This window comes from Nymphalis io, chromosome 8, assembly GCF_905147045.1.
Source record: "Nymphalis io chromosome 8, ilAglIoxx1.1, whole genome shotgun sequence".
NCBI lineage: Eukaryota > Metazoa > Arthropoda > Insecta > Lepidoptera > Nymphalidae > Nymphalis > Nymphalis io.
Window position 1 is genome coordinate 12362529 of NC_065895.1, and position 19974 is coordinate 12382502.

The 19974-nt window shown below is 33.3% G+C and overlaps 1 protein-coding gene and 1 non-coding gene across 2 annotated transcripts in view; one reads left to right on the forward strand and one right to left on the reverse strand.

Annotated features, from left to right (window-relative positions):
* Nucleotides 1–17246, reverse strand: part of LOC126769937 (uncharacterized) — a 411147-nt gene extending 393901 nt beyond the window's left edge. Inside the window, exon 1 of the mRNA XM_050488952.1 lies at nt 16822–17246. Coding sequence (XP_050344909.1) covers nt 16822–16859 — 38 coding nt within the window. The 5' untranslated portion in view covers nt 16860–17246. The remainder of the gene's footprint in view (nt 1–16821) is intronic.
* An 820-nt stretch (nt 17247–18066) lies between these two features.
* Trnag-gcc (transfer RNA glycine (anticodon GCC)) lies at nt 18067–18137 on the forward strand. The gene has a single exon. It is a non-coding gene; the product is annotated as a tRNA-Gly (tRNA).
* The last annotated feature ends 1837 nt before the right edge of the window (nt 18138–19974 follow it).

A 19974-nucleotide genomic window follows, 5' to 3' on the forward strand; every position in this document is an offset into this window, starting at 1 on the left:
TTAATTTAAAATACGCAACGCGTTTCCGTATAAACGAACTACGCTATTTTATTCTATTTATATACTTCAAAGTATATTTATTATTTAAATAAGCCGTAAGACTAATTGCTCTTAATTAAAGGGCTCATAAAAACCAAATTAATTGTTTCGTTGATAAATTATTATATCAATTTTTATATGATATAGAACAAAAAAAATGACGAAAAATTTTAAAAATTATATATTAAATTTTGTAATTACAAAATACGTGATGGTCATACTAGTCAGTTTTATCATCGGATTCGGACCGTGTAGATAAAATATGAGAGTAATACATGTATTACGTAAAGTTAAATATTTAAACAACTTAATGAAATAAATGAGATAATTCGTTTAGAATTTTTTTTTGGCTTGTAAGTTTAGGAATAGAAATGAATTCAGTGCAAAACGGTAAACTATTGAAATAAAATATTTCATATATAAGTTTAAGAATTATTTACTTATACACACATTACGAACCCAATAAAATTTTATGGATTTAAATATCTATTCCTGTTAAAAGGATTTTTCTTTTTAAATCATATTATTTCATAATATTAAAAAAATATGTCTAAAATTTCGCACCACACAAAAGTGCCGCGGCATAGCGGTCGAGAATCACTGACTGTATTGATTGGATCCGACGGAGAGTTTTATGTCCAGTAGTTAACTACGATTGAGTGATTGATGAATGACTTGCTAGTCACTTAATTGTGCTCAAATAAAGTTCTATTACTTTTCAAATGAAGACGTGCGCAAGATAAGGCTTTGCGCAAAGTGCAATCCCGTCTGGGTAACACGAATACTTATATACTTGTATTTTTATATACTATATACAGCAATAGATGCTGAATTCTGATTTGAGAAATAGTGTATACGTTTCTTACACAAAGGAAAGGTAACAGCTCATTTACAGTGTATAGAATTGTTTTTCCTCACAAAGCCCCTTTATCCACCTTATTTATTTTTTAAAAACAACTGTCGAATTCACAAGAATGCAATAATGTGAATCAGTCTGGTGTCATCTACATGTATAAGATACATAATGTCCTCCAGGCCGATATCGGCCACGGCGGCTAATCTCAAGAGAGATTAGCCAACCACAGATGCACTCTCAATTCCCTAACTCTCATAATCCGATGGGACGGCAGTCCGACACGACCGGAAAGAGTTTAGGCGCAGGACGGCTTTGCGTGCTTTCCGAAGCACGGAAGTGTATACACTTCCAACTACATTACTGTTAGATAGATATACTCGTATATATAATTGTATTTATCTCGATAAAACCGAGAAAACCTATGAGTGATTGACCTCGCAGACACTTCGACATCGATTCCTTATCAGTCGATACTTGGCGCATGTTTAGTTAAGTCAATGTTAACGCTCGCATTGCATTTCAAACTAAAGCGATCAGGTATTCCCAAGGCACTGCAAGGCTGCAGGTTCGAATCAAGCTTAGTAACTAATTTTACAATTATATAATAATAGTTCAATATGTTAATTGGTTTGTTTAATTAAATACTGTATATTATAAATATTTTGTTAAAATTTAAGCCGAGATGGCCTAGTGGTTAGAACGCGTGAATCTTAACCGATGATCGTGGGTTCATTGGAACAGCGTGGTGGAATAAGCTCCAAACCATCTCCTTAAAAAAGGAGAGGAGGCCTTAGCCCAGCAGTGGGACATTAACAGACTGTTACTGTACTGTAAAATTTAAACTTACTGAGTTATGGATATTATATCATATCAGCATGATCTACTTTAATTTTCTTATTTACTGGTGGCAATTAAAGGCATATATTAGAACTATCAAGGTAGCTAAAATTACAACCATCCTACTATAAACTTAGGTATATAAACATGATACATAGCAGGGTTAGTAAAAAAACCTGCGGGTGGATGTCCAATGAAATTCTGAACATTTGCCCAGCAGCGGGACTTTCTTTACGTTCACTGTGGCTTCCTTTACTTTTATTGTCGATAGATTTGTAAAATATTCTTTTTATAATTTGTCATATAATAAGAGAGACTCCATAAATCTTTTTTTATAAAAAAGTGTCTTCGAGAAAGTTCATACAAATATTTTTACTTTCATAATTCTAATTAAAGCGACAACCGTAAGCAAAACGGGTGTCTTAATTATTTTTTATCTCTTTTGCTCATTATTTCTTATTATGGTTATTATTCTGTTAAGAATGGCATGAAGTTGTAATTACGATTTGTTAAAGAAACACAAATTTGCATACAAATGAATCGATTTCACCGCACATCTTTTTATATTTTCTGCTTTATTTTCGTTAGCGTACACCTAAGTTATTGTATACTGAATAGTGTAGGACTTTGTGCAAGCCTGTCTTGGTAAATACCACTCACTCATTATATATTCTACCACCAAGCAGCAATACTTAGGATTGTTGTGTTCCGGGTTGGAGGCCAGTGTTCTTCATATCCCAAGGTTGGTGGAACATTGGCAATGTAAGGTTCATCAGGATCTTTAATATTTGTTAGAGGCGGTGGTGATCACTTACTATCCGGTAGTCCATTTGCACGTCCGCCAACTATTTACCATATAACCATTGAGATTTAAAGTAAATTATAAGGGTGTAAAAGTGTAATGTCGCGTGCAATTTTTCAATTAAATGATGAATGAGCACTGGCTCGGTGAATTGGCTATTGGCCTCGTGGAAATGTACTTATGTAAATACATTTTTAAGTTTTATAACATTATCTCTGAATTCAAAGTGAATTTGTCTATGGACCACGTTTACTAATAAACCAAGTTACAAAATAAATCCGTAAATGTTTTACCTACAACACTTTCGTACTTAATATAAGCTTTGAATTGTAACATTAACATAAAATAAAAGTTAAATTGTCTATGGATCAGCGCTTATTAATAAAACTAGTTTGTCCTTGAAGTACGTCCGTGTGAAATAGACCTCGAGTCTAATTCTACTCTATGCTGGTTAATTAGATCGATAAAATAATCTCGATAGTCTACAATAATTCTAAGTACATCAGAATACGTCGATTAATTGTGCAAGCTATAAATAAATAATTATATTTGTTTTTTTTGTAAAGTATGTAAATGTCCCAATACTGAGACATCACTCCTCTTGAGGAGAAGATTTGGAGCTATTTCCATCACGCTGCTCAAATGCTGGTTGGTACATTTTACAGCCGACACGAAAGTTGTGTATTTTTAAAAAATATATATATAATTATAACGTTAAGACAAATTATCTTTAAAAACTTCCATCAAACCGAAGTGTGAGAATTATAAATAGCAATTCTCAGTACTTCCAACTCTTGTTTTTTAATAAATATTTAGTTTAAGCTAAATTAGTTACAGATTAGAGGAGAATCGAAATTTATCACGTCATTCCGTGCCCACGATCAGTTACAGTAGCTAATCTGTGGTAGCAACAACGTTATACGTACCTATTGGGGCCTTTTTATATTTAGATTTTTTTTTATCGTTTAACTTATTCTGTCTATATAAATTCCTTCGTTCGATATTTAAATAAATATTTTAAAAAATCGTAGGCGAGGAAGAGTTTTGTTTTGATCAATGACATGACTTCAAGAATCGGAATTTTTAATATTTTTTACTACAAAATAATTTCCATAACTGATATATGTTAGAAATAAGACCAAGATATTTATAAGTATATTTATTGAACACAGTTTTGCAATATTTTCGTGTCATATATTTAAATTTGTAACATCTCACAGTAAGTTGAGATCGAGTTGGAGTTATTATGTGAGAACGAACTTGAAACTCTGCGTTAAGATGGTGTACTGTGAACAAGTGTTATGAGGCAGTAACAATGCATAAAGGACAATATATAAACCCTTACTGAACATTTTCAATGTTTTACGATTGAGTCGAGCATAATACGACCTTACTTATAACTGTATAGTAAAACACAAATTTATCTCTTTTTGTCTTTATTGATTTGATATTCGAAAGAAGAAGACACAACATTGTTTACCTAATCACCCGCTAAATGTTTATAAGTAAAGCCATTAGTGTCTGGTTACAGGATAGCGTTGCTACATTTAAGACATTCTCCTAATTTATAGTCAATACTACGCCTACACTGCGAAGTGAATTCGGTTTCTGACGTAATACTAGGTGAGACAAACTTGATAACAAACCGTGTCCCGCCTTGAACTTTGCTTTTTAGCTTGTTTACTAAATCTATCAATAAATATGAAGGCCTCTAAACTTATGTGACATACATAGTACATTATAGAAATATTATTGTGTTTGCACAACACTTATTGTCTATATGTTACAGCATAAATAAATAATATTTATCATGAGTTATGATGTTTTATGGAGTGACTCAACTCGTTTTAAAGTTTGTTTGTTTTGTTCAGTCTGTAACTCGACAGCTACGTTGGTCTAGTGGCTGGTTCATAAGGCTGTCAGTCCTAAAGTCCTGGATAATGTTATTGGTTTTAAGTTGCTTTGAAAGCATATAGCCTTTTTCCTGCAACATAAGTTCCACTGATTATCAGAATTAATGAATACAGAATGCACCTGTGCTTACATACATGCTTGTACACTTAAATTGGTGATAGGACTTTGTGCAAGCCCCTCTGGATAGGTACCATCCAGATATTCTACCTCCAAAACAAAGAAACCTGGGTATTATTGTGTACCGATTTGAAAGGTGGGTGAGCTAGAACTCAAGGTTTGTGTCGCTTTTTCGATGTACGGAATGGTTAATATTCCTATTCCTCTGTGAGCGGTGATGACCTCTTACCTCCAAGTGGCTTTGCGTGTCTGCCTTCTTATATCATAAAAAAAACAATAGAATAATTCCGGCGCATTTGCCTTTAATCTTTAAATTACCACCGTGATCGATATAGTTCAGTTAACACAGCAGTCTCTAAATAATTTGACAGAACTAAAACCTGCTATCTCTTTCTAATGCGCGAGGAGAAATAGGATAACAAGTCCATTCGCCATCATTGACTATTATCGACACAAGTGCAATATAATAACGTCCCGCACAGTTGGCTAGGCCCTTGAGAATGGTCGCCGTGGCCGAAATCAATGAGGAGAATAAAAATTTTGTGTAAAGATTATAATATACTAAGGAATTTATGATATTATTTTAACGTCTAGTTTTCTTGACAAAACCACATATTATATTAAACATTACAGTACAGTAACAGCCTGTTAATGTCCCACTGCTGGGCTAAGGCCTCCTCTCCCTTTTGAGGAGAAGGTTTTTTGGAGCTTATTCCACCACGCTGCTCCAATGCGGGTTGGTAGAATACACATGTGACAGAATTTCAATGAAATTAGACACATGCAGGTTTCCTCACGATGTTTTCCTTCACCGTTAAGCACGAGATGAATTATAAACACAAATTAAGCACATAAAAATTCAGTGGTGCTTGCCCGGGTTTGAACCCACGATCATCGGTTAAGATTAACGCGTTCTTACCACTAGGCCATCTCGGCTTTTACTAGGCCATCCTAAACGAATCATTTACATTCTTAAACTATTGTAGTCAAATTTAGTATAAACCACTTATTTTTGTTTATAATTTATTAACCTATATTTAATTCATATGGGTACACTGGTATAAAAATAAATTAAATACATAACATATAATAATAAGTACAATTAAGTTTTCTTAATTAACGTTTTATAAACAATACTTTAATATATTATATAATAATATCATGGCAAGACTTCCAACTATCATCCCAACGCACCCAATAATCACATTTCAGTTAGCAAGCCGAGTTGTAAATCGTTTGTTTATTAAATTGTGCACGAGTAGATTGCAATTTATGTAAATAATAAACGTGTACAGCCTCAGGACACTGGCAATTCTGCGTTGAGAAATAAAGCACGCTTTTATAACAACCATCTTAAATTGCCTAGATTTTATTTGTATAAGATAAATCGCATAGGTAAGAGATATTGATGTTTGAAACTAGCTTAATTTCGTATTATACGTGCTGATTACATAACAGTCACGATTAAGAGTAATAAGTTCCACTTAATTAAGAGTGTAATTGTGTCTGTTCGAGCCGAGATGATAAATAATTAAACATGATCGTTAGTTCAAACCCGGGCAAGAAGTTCTGCCATATATTTATCCAAGATAGAAACCGTCTCCGGAAACGAAAAGGTGATCTTGAACTAGTAAATAGTTTTTACTGCTAAGCTCTACAGAGCTGTAGTGAGATATTATTTTATATAGCCTAGAATAATAAAAAAGCTAACATAACCTAATGATAAAACTAATTTTTCAAATCGGACTTACAGTTCCCGATACTCAAATATAAAATATCACAAGATGTATAATACGAAATATGTACGTATACGACATTAAAGTGATTGCATGAAGTATATAATTAATTTTTTTTAATGCGATAACAGATTCAAACTCAAAGTCAAAAATCTTTATTCAATATAGAAGCGTCAGTTACTTATTGATTGACATACATATACCACGAAATTGTTAACACAATAAAATTTATGTAATTTAAAGAGGAATGTTAACAAAACCATACCGACCAATGTACCCTTCTGAATCATTACTGAACATACGTGAACAAAGTTTAACGGACTTTCCGAAGCTATCTTTACACACGACTAATTACGATTGAAATGGAATTTCAAATTTAAACTAATTTACGAAAATAGATTCAATAACTATACCTAACTTCTCTAATACAATAGTTTGTACATAGGTTTCTCTTATACAATATGATCTATGTGTAATTAAGTCTTATGTAAGACAGCCGTAAGCACATACTACTGAAGAAAACAAAATTACGCAGTTATGGCAATATGATTACAGCTTGGTTCTATCATCAACGTCACAGATAATAAACGTTTAGTAATAATAACCGTTTCTTTAGATGACCGAGACAAGGGAGCGTATCTCGTCCGTGGATAATTATTCGATAAGATTAAAAAAAAAACATTCGTGGGGTGGCCACCCAGCGTGAAGCCCTCCAAGGCTGTGAGCTTTACAAATAGAGAGGGCCAATTGCCAATTAAAATCACGGCAGGTGGCCGGCCAGAGGGCAGCACCAGAGTAATGGATTAGTTCGTGTTGGACCCACACGTGGGGTCCAACTAGGACTAAGTGTAGACTATTAAAGTCCATTATAAATTGAATCATAATTGTTTTATAATTTTCAACCTCCATTGTCCCTCCAGCGCGGAGTATTACATAATAACTGGCGGTAAAAGATAAGAGACGCTTTTAAAAAGCCAGGATGATTCATGATTAATCAGATTATTGAAGGGTTAAGGGCTTCAATTAGATTGATTAATGGAAATTTTGTACTCAGCGTTATAAGTTCAGGTTTTTTTATTATTTTAATTTTAATAATATGATTCGTCTATAAGCTTGAATATTATCTTAATATTAAAAATGATGGTGATGCTGTCCTCCTGACCGATTTCGGCCACGGCGGCCAATCTCAAGGTTAGCCAATGCTTTAGATATATTATTGTGCACAAGTATGTGCGCAATACACTCTCTATTCCCTCACTCTCATAATCCGATAGTGCTGCAATTCATTTCAGAAATAAGTCTGACGATTATTGAGAACCTTTTACTTTATATTAAAAAAAGTATATAAAAAATATGAGTATGATTTTCTTGCCGTTAATACATGAATTAATAAACAATCATGCTATACAAATAAGGCATCGACGAGAATCTTGTTGTATAAAAACTAAGCGACATATAAACGCCTATTCATATAGTCGTCTATGTAAACCATATTTGGAATAAAAATATTTCAAGTACATATTATATTAATTATTAATACTTAACTTATACCTTCAATTAAATACGAACAAGTTACTTCATAGGTACGACTATATAAAATCTTTATTCAATACTAGTTTTCTCCGTGTCTTTGTTTATCTTTATTTTAACTATCCGGCCTATATTTGATCTCTATAGTAAGTTATCTTATCCGTTACTCAATCTTAATATATATGTAATTCTTCTGTACGTGTTTTTGTCACCTAACCACTCCTAAACGGCTCTAACGATTTGGCAAAAATTTTGTATATATATAATTTAGTATAGTATATATATATATATATATGTACTATGTATGTATGATATTAAAGAAAGCTTTCACAAAAAAAAAAGGAGCGAATGTTGCCAAGGTACCGTTTAATATATTGCGTTGCTGACGTTACTTTTCAAGTAAATAAACTAGAAGTGTGTTATCAATACTCTTATCAGAAGCAATCACATGTGATACTGTTATTATCAGTTATGTCTAGATAAATTTCAATGACCAAGGCTACGTCATTTTACTTACTAGATAGGAAATCATTCTATCCATTTAATATTTTAACTAGCTAAGCCCGCAACTTCGCGCGCGGAGTTCAGTTTGTGACGATAAAACTTTAAACTTTGTTATATATATACACAGTATGGATATATGTATATGTATTTAAGTATATTATACACAAGAATTGCTGTGTATCTGATATATGTACCAAATACACATTTTTACGATTTGTATGGAATAAAGCAACGAACTCGGGACCTAAAAGACTGAGGTCAACAAACTAGCCACGAACAAAGTAGCAAGTCAAATTTTTTTTAATAATTGAATTCGATAAAAAAATAACATCCGCATTTGTAATTAAGAATTAAAAAGTAATTAATACAATAACAGCCTGTTAATGTCCTACTGCTGGGCTAAGGCCTCCTCCCCCTTTTTAAGGTTGGTAGAATACACATGTGACATAATTTCAATGAAATTAGACACATGCAGGTTTCCTCACGATGTTTTCCTTTACCGTCAAACACGAAATGAATTATAAACACAAATTAAGCAAATGAAAAATTCAGTGGTGCTTGTCCGGGTTTGAACCCACGATCATCGGTTAAGATTCACGCGTTCTAACCACTAGGCCATCTCGGCTTTTTTAATTTATTTATTAATAATGAAGAAGTAAATATTTTTAAAATTGTACAAAATTTCATATTATTTCTATTTTCGGCGATAGCCCAGTGGTTGGAACTTACGAATCATAACCGAGGATTACGGGTCAACAGCTTTAACTACATGAAAGTCGACCAATACGCTTGGATCACTTAATATTTATCACTTAATAGTGATCGAAGCCCATTCGTAATCAAAGTTATCAATTTATTGGGAAGAACATCTATCTTTTTCTTTCTCAGCTTTTAAGTAATTCATAAAATTAAAAAAGACATTGAAATCAATAATTCCCAATAAAATACAATAAACAATAAAATTTTCAATTTCTTGGTAATATTTTTTTTTATTTCTTTAGCCTCATACACACTTCACTTTTAACTTATTGTAGAGTCACAAACAATAGAAACTACCACACAAACAAACGTTACGTGCACATGTTTATAAATATATACATATAAGTTTAAGCTTAACATCGTAAGTCTGGCTGAGACACATATTGTTACACTAAATCACAATGTCTGTGGTGCAGTAGCATTAAATTTAAACTTTTAAAAATGGAACGACATTTAAAATAGCAGATAAATGTTAAGCCAACGTCACAAAAAAGGTTTTATTTGATATTAAACTTAAAAGAACAGTAAAAATATGTAGCCAGAAACAGAGCTACTTCGTATCCCATCACCGTTAATCACTTATCACAATACTTCATAACTTCCAACTGTCTTAAAGAACAAAGAAAAATAAAAGAAAGTTGTATCAATACGGTTGCATTGCTTTTAAAGTTAAACGATAACAAATTAACACAAGTACTCAATTCATCCAAGAAAGTTTAAACCAAATATTGAAAACACTATTTACTTATACTGCCTGACTTATACACGTTATTAAAAGGCGATTTATATGAGTAGTAACAATGTTCTTCTTCTTTCGAATGACAAATCAATAATGTCAGAGAGAGCAAAATCAGTGTTTATCAAAACAGCCGTTAAGTAACTTTTATAAGTGAGGGCGATAATTTGTAAGAATTAAAAAGGAACATGAATTCAAATAAAACAATCTTAAAAATCAACCAGTTACAAATAAAATGAATTATTAAAACAGCTCTTATACATACATTAAATAGAACTGAAACATAAAAAACAGCCCTAAACATTATCAACCAAGGAAAAAATATAATAAAGTACTAAGGTCTAACCAACGGTGAAGGAAAACATCGTGAGGAAACCTGCATGTGTCTAATTTCACTGAAATTCTGCCACATGTGAATTCTACCAACCCGCATTGGAGCAGCGTGGTGGAATAAGCTCCAAACCTTCTCCTCAAAAAGGGGAGAGGAGGCCTTTAGCCCAGCAGTGGGACATTCACAGGCTGTTACGGTACGGTGTTACGGTAAGGTCTAACCAATAAAATTTTTACAAATTTAAAAAACACTTATAAAAAAAACTTTCTGAACGTGACAAACTCAAAAACGAATGAACATATTTTTATAAGGTTTTGTAAAGATTTATGAGCAAAGTTTATGTGTATAATTCGTTTAACTGAAATAGGATGATTATTGAAGATGTCGGGAATGGGATGCTACCTTAAAAGGATAAAGAACCAATAGAGTTGTAATGTGTATTATATAAACTATTTATGTAGACCATCTTGTTATATCCTTCCGAAGCCGGTTAGCTAATAAGTGTTACACTAAAAAATAAAACCAAAATAACCAAATATAAATTACTAAAAAAACAGGTCCAAAAATATAAAAAAAAATTAAGATAAAATCGATCCAATGCTGCATCGAAAACGATGCCGGCGTGAACTTTCTAACTGATGATGTCACTTTGTTATACAATGTTATTACACGCCAGTCTCTAGTGTAATCAATTATGCTATCATATATGTAGAGTGACCATATATATTGTGTCAGTCGGATATTGCTGTAACATTTTTCCAGAATCAGATTTTTAAGCAAACGTGGCATTCGGTGAAACTCTTTTAAAGTGTCAGCCACAGCAACGAAAACCAATCTGTCTTATTTTTAAACACGACTAAAAAGGGTCTTAAAACCAGCGATGAGAGCCAATTTTTCTTAATAACATAATAATAATAATGTCCTTCAGACCAATTTCGGCCACGGCGGCCAATCTCAAGAGAGATTAGCGAACTACGCAGGAGATATTATAGTGCACAAGTGTGTGCGCAAACGCAGGTGCACTCTCTATTCCCTAACTCTCATAATCCGATGGGACGGCAATCCGACACGACCGGAAAGAGTTCAGGCGCAGGACCAACGGCTTTACGTGCTTTCCGAGGCACGGGAGTGTACACACTTCCAAATTCCACACTCCGGGCTGCTACTGAGAATTTTCTGACAGAAAAACTCAATAACTTTTTATTGGCCCGACCTGGGAATTGAACCCAGCACCTCCGGGTCTGCGGCCTTATATCAAGCCACTAGACCAATGAGGCAGTCAAAGTCTTAATAACATAGAAATATAATGTACATATTAGTGTAGATAGATTATTATCGTAAAACATGGTAACCCTAATCATATTGAATGGTAATTTGAAATTGTTATTACTTTTAAACCGCTTATATTATGGACCGCCTTAACTGAGAATCAATATAGAAATAGCAATATCATTTAGTTATTTGTGTAAATATATGCAAATTTAAAAAGAAGTAAAACACTAACACGCATTTTACTTAGGGGGCAACGTCTAGGTAGGTCCACAAGCACGTCACATGATCGAAATTAAAAAACCGATCGCTTGCGAGTCGGACACACGCACTAAGGGTTACGTACAAAGTATGTAATTAGTTCGTTCATCACGGAAATCGAAATTGGTGGTAGGTACAAGATCGTATGGGTAGTCACCACTCACTCATCAGATATTCTACCGCAAAACAGCAGTACTTGGTATTGTTGTGTTCCGGTTTGAAGGTCACCTTTGTGAGCCAGTTTAATTTTACAGGCACAAGGGACAACATCTTAATTCCCAAGGTTGGTAGCGCATTGGCGATGTAAGCGATGGTTACCGTTTCTTACAATGCCAATGTCTATGGGCGTTGGTGATCACTTACTATCAGGTGACCCATATGCACGACGCCTACTTATTCTATAAAAAAAATTGCCGCTGGGAAATGGTGGGCCCCACATCGACATAGATCGCGGTTAGTTTACCAACTGCGAATAAGTTTTTATTTTTGTTTTTTTTTTTGTGATGTTCTACAAATTTACGGTTTTCGGAAAAAAACAAATTATATTTAACTAAATAAATTTAACTAAATATACTAATGAAAGTATTTGTTTAATTAATCAAGTATAAAGAAGGGACACAGCAGCGTTACTTTTTCGCTTCATATATGTATATGAAGCGAAAGCTGTTTTCCATTTTATATATATATATATATATATATATATATATATATATATATATATATATATATATGTCTGCATTTGTAAAACAGTGCATACTTAGCATTCACAGTTTAATTTTATTTTCGTTATCCTACATTAGCAAAATATTCGACACGTTTGACTGAGGTCAAATAAAAAAAATATTGGTGTCGCAAAATTCTTCCGGGCATTGTATCGTGTTCAATCTGCGGTTTATAAATAAACAATAGCTTTTTCTTAGTCATTGGTTAAGTGGGCGACGACTCCAGCGAAAACAGAAAAAAAAAAAACAAAAAAAAGTGGGTGACCATTCGCTATATTATTTATTTGCAGATCCATTAAAATTGATATATTGTAAAATGATAGCATACATTATTCAAGCTCTTATGAATCGTTATGATATAGGAATAAATTAACTTATTACATTTACCAACTTTTCGGAAGATTTCTAGCCAGCAGAACCGATAAGGAACTCAGTACTCTTTTACGCCAATTAAATTATATGTATTACTATAGGCCTTTAGCCCAGCAGTGGGACATTCACAGGCTGTTACTGTTACTGTATAGAGAAAATCAATAATATAAAAACTATTTGGTTATTTTTTGCATAATCATCGCCATCCACATTTGTACCTAGCACTCGGAATAATAAAAATAGCTTCTTACCTCCTAAGTAATATCGTTACTTAATAATAAATTAAGCAATAGTTCTTACACTATACACTAATTTTTTTATTGAAAAAGTATCAAAATATTTTAGAAATTGACTTCATAAATACTAAATTGACCATTAAAAATCGCTGTTTACGATTTTTTTGGAATAGATTCGCAATTAATTGACAACCATTCATCGAAAGTGTTACGAACATTTAAGATTGTTACTTTATAAATAAAAAGTTAGTACCCACTTAATGCCTAAAAAATTGATGGTTATCTGTTCCAAATTTTTATACTTCGACACTGTTTGACCGAATCGCAAAAAGTTGTCACTATTATATGTTCTAAGCACCTAAAAAAGAGGGGTGTTATAACGCGTGTGTCGGTGTGTCTGTCTGTGGCGTCGAGCCCCCCCTAGCGAATGGACTGATTTTGACGCGGTTTTTTCGGTTTGTAACCTGATGTGATAGAGATGGTTCTTAGCTATATATTATGAAGATTATTTATTTATATTATTAGGCGTTTAAAGATCAACTTACTTACGGGTCTTACCAACTTTCACAGGTCCGACTGATGTAAAATTGCGGCACCCCGAAACGACGACTAGACTGGAGTAGTAAAGTCGCAACACGGCAATAGTATGTCAAAACGAAAACGTGTCCGAAACTAAATATCTATTAACGCTGATGTGGTATTGGTATCGTTTTTCTTGTTTGTGCTTACAGCGCGTTCGCGTTTTTTTCGAATCTGACACCAGCAGGCCGTCAGCTGACTCAGTTGAAACAGAAACCACTCAACCGAAACATAGCAACATACTTTAACATATTTAGTATACATTAAATTCACAAATTAATGCGTTTAATGCTCATGTTTATGAAAACATTAAAAAATACAAGATTATGTAGATGGAACACGAGGAGCCCACATTAATCCACAGCTGGACATAGGCCTCCTCACAGGCGCGCCAGTTCTCCCGGTCAGGACCGGGAGTGCTAGTCGCTTCCATTGAGCACCCGCCATCTTCCTAAAATCGTCTGACCATCGCGCGGGTGGTCTGCCCACTGGCCTTTTTGCTTCTTTAGGCCACCACTCCGTGACTACTTTAGTCCACCTTCCGTCTTCTCGTCTGGCCAAGTGTCCAGCCCATCTCCACTTTAACCTCGTGATACACTTCTCAATATCTTCGACTTTCGTCTTTCGTCGGATTTCTGCGTTTGGTACACGATCAACGAGGGAGATGCCTAGCATAGCACGCTCCATCGCCCTTTGTGCCACTTTTATTTTGTGCATGTTATGCTTAGTAAGCGTCCATGTTTCGGCACCGTAGGTGAGTATAGGCAAGACACATTGGTTAAACACCTTGGTCTTGAGGCATTGTAGGAGTTTGGATGTCAACTTATCTTCGAGCTTTCCAAAAAAAAGTTAACACCGAGAGAAATATTGCACGTCTCGGATGAAGTTCTGCCACATGTGTACCCACCAATATGCTTTGGAAAACATTGGTGAAAGAAACTCTAAAATGTCACTAAGAAGAGATAGCCTTGAAGAGATTCACTTATTTCACACCATATTTCAAAAGCGATATAACGAAAGGTTTCAATCTAATTCCGTTCTTTAAAGGAATATGGTATATAATCGGAATACCTTAGAAGCAGATGTTCTTTATATATACATAGCATTAACGTAGGCATCTCTGTAATAATTAATTTAAATTTATCGAGAATAGCTTGTGATTCCGAATATATAATGAGATTAAAAGATCCGTTACACTTGAAAATATGTTAATTTTATAGAAACCTAGGCCTAGATGCCGCTATAATGGATAAAAATAATCGTCTCGATGTTAATTGTGGGCTTATTTAGAATACTTACAATAACTGTACGATAATATAGAACTAGCTAACAGTTTCGGCTTCGTACGGCACAAATACGAGTAAATAAAATGTTCATATCGTAATACAAAATATAAACACTGGCTTTCGCAGTGCTAGTAAGTTATCATGATTTGACTCCGACATCTTCAATGATCAGATCAAACCTTATTAAATTTAACACCAAAACCTGTATGAATCACTCATTATATTGGTCAAAACCGTACGGAAATCCTTTAGGTAGTTTTTGAGTTTATAGCATCCAGAAAGACATATAGACAGACAGACGAGGAGGGGGCACTGTGAGCACACATCATTAATGTAAATAATCGCTTTAATTCGAATATATAAGTAATTTCGCTATTTAACATGTCTATATTTAACTGAAACGTTTTATAATATTCGTATATATCAGACTAGAAAATTGTTTTCGTTAGATAGCCCATTTTTGAGAAAAGGTATGGACTATATAAAATCGAGCTACATGACCCACAGCAGCGAATTAGGTAGTAACTTTAACGCATGTAAAACCGTGAAACACCAATACATCCTACACCGCTTGTGATAATAATAGAGGTGACATTTTAATAAATAATAATACATATATGTGGGAAACTATACCACAAACGATCAAAACTTTTTCAAAACTATTAATCATCATTAAATAAATTATTAAAGCATATATACATATAAAATAATTATATAATTTACTTGATAAATCACTTTAAATGTAATTATACATTTTTTACCTAATCCTAATTTAATTTACATTTTTATGATTATTCTACGTAATGTTTAATTTATTGTTATTGAGCTCGACAAAAAAATAACCAACATTGCTGTAGTTCTAGATTAATTTATTTCATTACTTACGTATTTAAAAAAAATATATTTGTGTATATTATTTTCAGATTAAAAAAAAACATACCTCCGTCCGATTCTTCTTTTATTAAAAAAAAAAAAAACAAATATCGCATTAGCTTTTTTACTATTGACGTTTGTACCTTTACGACTGGCGATTGGTATATTATCGAAATAGACCAGGTGTTTGTGATGTTCTGTTACGAACAGCTGCTAGTTGGAGCAGGTGAAAAACTAAATATTTAACCTTTTAATTTTAGAATTTTGTAATAAAAATAATACTTAATAATAAACAAAAGTGTATGACAAGTCCTCTTTGACCGTTTGTATGCCACAGCTGTTAGCTTAACGCATGCTTATTTTTAACAATTTATAACTACAATATGATATTAGATATAAACATATATATATATATACAAATCGATTAACGAAATACATAAGCACTAAATTGCAGCCATTAGGGAGTGTTCGTAATGTTTTATTGACGTCGTTTTTGAGGAGTCGACAAATAGAGCTAAGAATTTACGAAATCGTTATGAAAAAAACACTCAAACTCAGACTTTTACATTCGGCAGGTTTGCTAAATATGCGTAATTGATAAAAAATATTTTTGACCCATCACTAGGCTTAAACGCAAATTAATGTTTTACTTTAAAATTAAATATACTGATCTAACTCAATTTTACAATTCCCCTATTTTTTTAAGCAAACGATGTTTATGTAGATCGTAACAAATATATTTTAAAGAGAAGTGTTTGTTCAATAATTGATTTACTTGTTCATGGACATATAAAATCAAAAAGTCTCATCAGAAATAAGAAATCCACAGACAAAAAAGTATTGTATTATCATTAAAAAAAAAATGTCTTACAAAAACTTTTAGGTACCAATTAATTATAGCTGAGGTTGAAAGACCCAGAAAGAGTTTTTAAAAGTCTCTTACGCATTGTTTCTATGAAGTATAAATATAATAACAGTATAAATTTTAAATAAAAAAAATCACTCATCGAACTCATTTTAATTTTTTTATACGTTAATCCTAAGAAATGGTTTATATATTACCTTTTAGGTTTCCATTTCTTCATCAATACCCCAAACATGTTGTTGCGAAAACTGCTATCAATATCCAGAAACACCACAACACTAAACACCGCCTACTCACAAATCTAGCTTCCTAATAAACACTAATATAATTACGTCACAGACTACGAATCAAAACAAATGAACGCACAAAACATTAAACTTGCACTTTAGGTCATCCCAAAATACCTATTGACCTAGACACACTGAGCGTCCCATATCTAAGAAGACGTACAATCGATAAGCTTTTGTTATTTAGTAACACTTAACTAAGGAATAACTTAATATAACAATTGATAATTTGAGTCATAATTTCTCATTTAATTATTAATCCGCAATCGATCTTTTAGTCGGAATAATCGATGCAAGACAACATAACAGTATTACATAAGCACATCCGCCGTTTGTCAGCGACGCGACCGGACTGAAGCGGAGTCGAGTCGACTAACGAGTTGAGTTTCTTATCGAGTTTTACGTAAACTCTGTCGACACTGTTGTACGATCAGTCGCTATTCGGTGTGAACTGAGATGGGAAGCATTGTCGATCAGCTGGTTGTTTGGCGCCATTTTGATTTCTTTATAATTGGTTACATTAAATTTATGTATTATAATAAAATTATTTTAGCATATGAAGATAAATCATTAAATGAATTAAATTGTTACATAAATTTCAATTTTTTTTAAATGTATACATAATATACATATAAAATATAGAGCAATTGTTTTGATAACAAAAAGACTTGTATAATAAAAAAATACCTACGATGCAGTATTATGAATTCATAATAATTTGAATTAAACAGTTTATAAACCACAAGATGTCGTTGACCTATGTTGAAATAATCTAAATTCCAGAACGCATCTGTGTTAACAAAAGACTCTTGTTCAAACTATTATCATATTTAAGAAACCCTTGGAGTCTTTGCTTGGGTGTGACTGCCGACTAGGTAGGTAGCTGCTACTATGTTGACACGTGATATATCTAGTACATATTTTATACAAGCAGGCTCGTTTCTATGTTGATCCGTGTTATGCACGTCGCACACACTATCATCTCACGGTGATTTTTCGTATTAAAAAAAAAATCTAGCTTTCCGTGCAATGTAGGTATATAAACCCTATACAGCGTTTTTTTAATATGACTTTTTTGTACCTCTGGTTATAAAATAAATGTTTGATGTAATCATTTTAACACTTACCATGAATAATTTCGTTAGTTCAAAAGAAGCATCGGTGGTTCAGTGGTAGAATGCTCGCCTGCCACGCGGGCGGCCCGGGTTCGATTCCCGGCCGATGCATGTGTTTTGTCATTAATTATTTTAATTCATATAATTTTACTTTTTTATTTTGAGACTAATGTAAATAACATTTTTTCTAAATATTTTTTATAATTATTACAACTGTTATATATGTTTGTTAAACTGTGTAATTAAATTAAATTATCATATTAAAATGATTGGTTTATATGCAAACGGCGTAAACATTTACGAGTATTTCATTTAATTTTATGTAATTTGTCACCCTCGGTCCTTCGAAATGGGTAGGGCATTAACCTTGACCTTGAAAGATATAAAGGGTTGTACCGACTAATGAAACTTATTGCTAAAGGGATGATTCCCTATATTTAGCTTTTTCATTTGTTAATATTTTTATACCGAACAGACATATTTTAATTTATTTTTAATTATAATTTAATTTCATTAAGTATAACACAGTCCACTACCACCATGACCCAGTGGTTAGAAGTAGAGAATTTTAACCTATGCTTACGAGTTCAAACCCGAGCAAGCTCTGAATTTACATTTGGTTGATTAGTGTTTATAAATTCATCTCGTGCTCGGCGATTAAGTACAAAATCTTGAGGAAACCTGTATGTGGCAGAATAATCTGCCACGTGTACCCACCAATCCGCATTTGAGAACTCGTATCTTCATAGGGAGAAAAGCCTTAGCCCAACAATGGGACATTTTCTGGCTGTTACTTGACTTTACTAAAATTAAGTATCTGATAAAATTACAGCTTTATAATAGTATCAATCATTTATTTGATCTCCTTAAAAACTAAATTGTCTCGTCTATATAGAGTTTTTAAAAATAAATGATGAGGCACACTTCGTGCCATTTGTAGAGATATTAGCGGCAATTCTCTTGTGTAGCGTATTCGTACCTGCGTTATCATTATAACACGGTGTTAGATGTTGACTTGTAGTTGTGTTTTGCTGTATATGCTTTATTGTGTATTCATGTCGTAGACTTCCATCAGACACACGCAAGATTCTTCACGATGTTTTCATTAAATGCATAACACGAGATGAGGGTGTCCTGACCGATTTCAGTTTCGGCGGCCAATATCGAGAGTGATTAGCCAACTGCGAAAGACATATTATAGTGTATAAGTGTGAGTGCCAACACAAGTACACTCTCTATTCCCTCACTCTCATAATCCGAAGGTAAATTCAACACGAAAGAAAAAGTTCAGGCGTAGGACCAACGGCTTAACGTGTTTTCCGAGGCACGTGAGTGTACGCACTTCTAACATCCAGACTCCGGGCTGCTATTGAGATTCTTCGTCAAAAAACTCGATATATTTTTATTGACCAGAGCTGGGGTTTGAACTGCTACCTTGAATATAAGCCACCAGACTAATGAGGCAGTCGAACAAGAGATCAATTGGATCGCGTTGTGCAGAATGTTCCAACAGAAACTATTAAAAATATAAAAGAGAAAACTGTTCAATCTCATTAAAATAATACGCATAACATTATGTAACAGGGTTATTGTTACCTTTTATTGGTGTTCAATTGCTACGCGTGACGAGATGTAGGTTTGTCCGTAAAAAAACTTGTATGAACCACGTCCACTAACTTATCCATTTCGGCTCACTGTGGATCACATCGTAGAGCTAGACATGAATTCCAAATGTAGATCAAGCATAATTAAACTAGCAACCTTCACGATCCATGTATTTCCGTGCTATGCGCTACAATAGAATTTTCTAGAAATATATGTGTAATGTAGATCCGAGTTAAATGCTAGATATATTTAAACAGCTAGGCCTAGCTCCGAGCTAGTTAATCGCTAGACCGACATAAACGGCACGTGAGCACGCGTCACGCTTTCATTCCGTCATTAACTC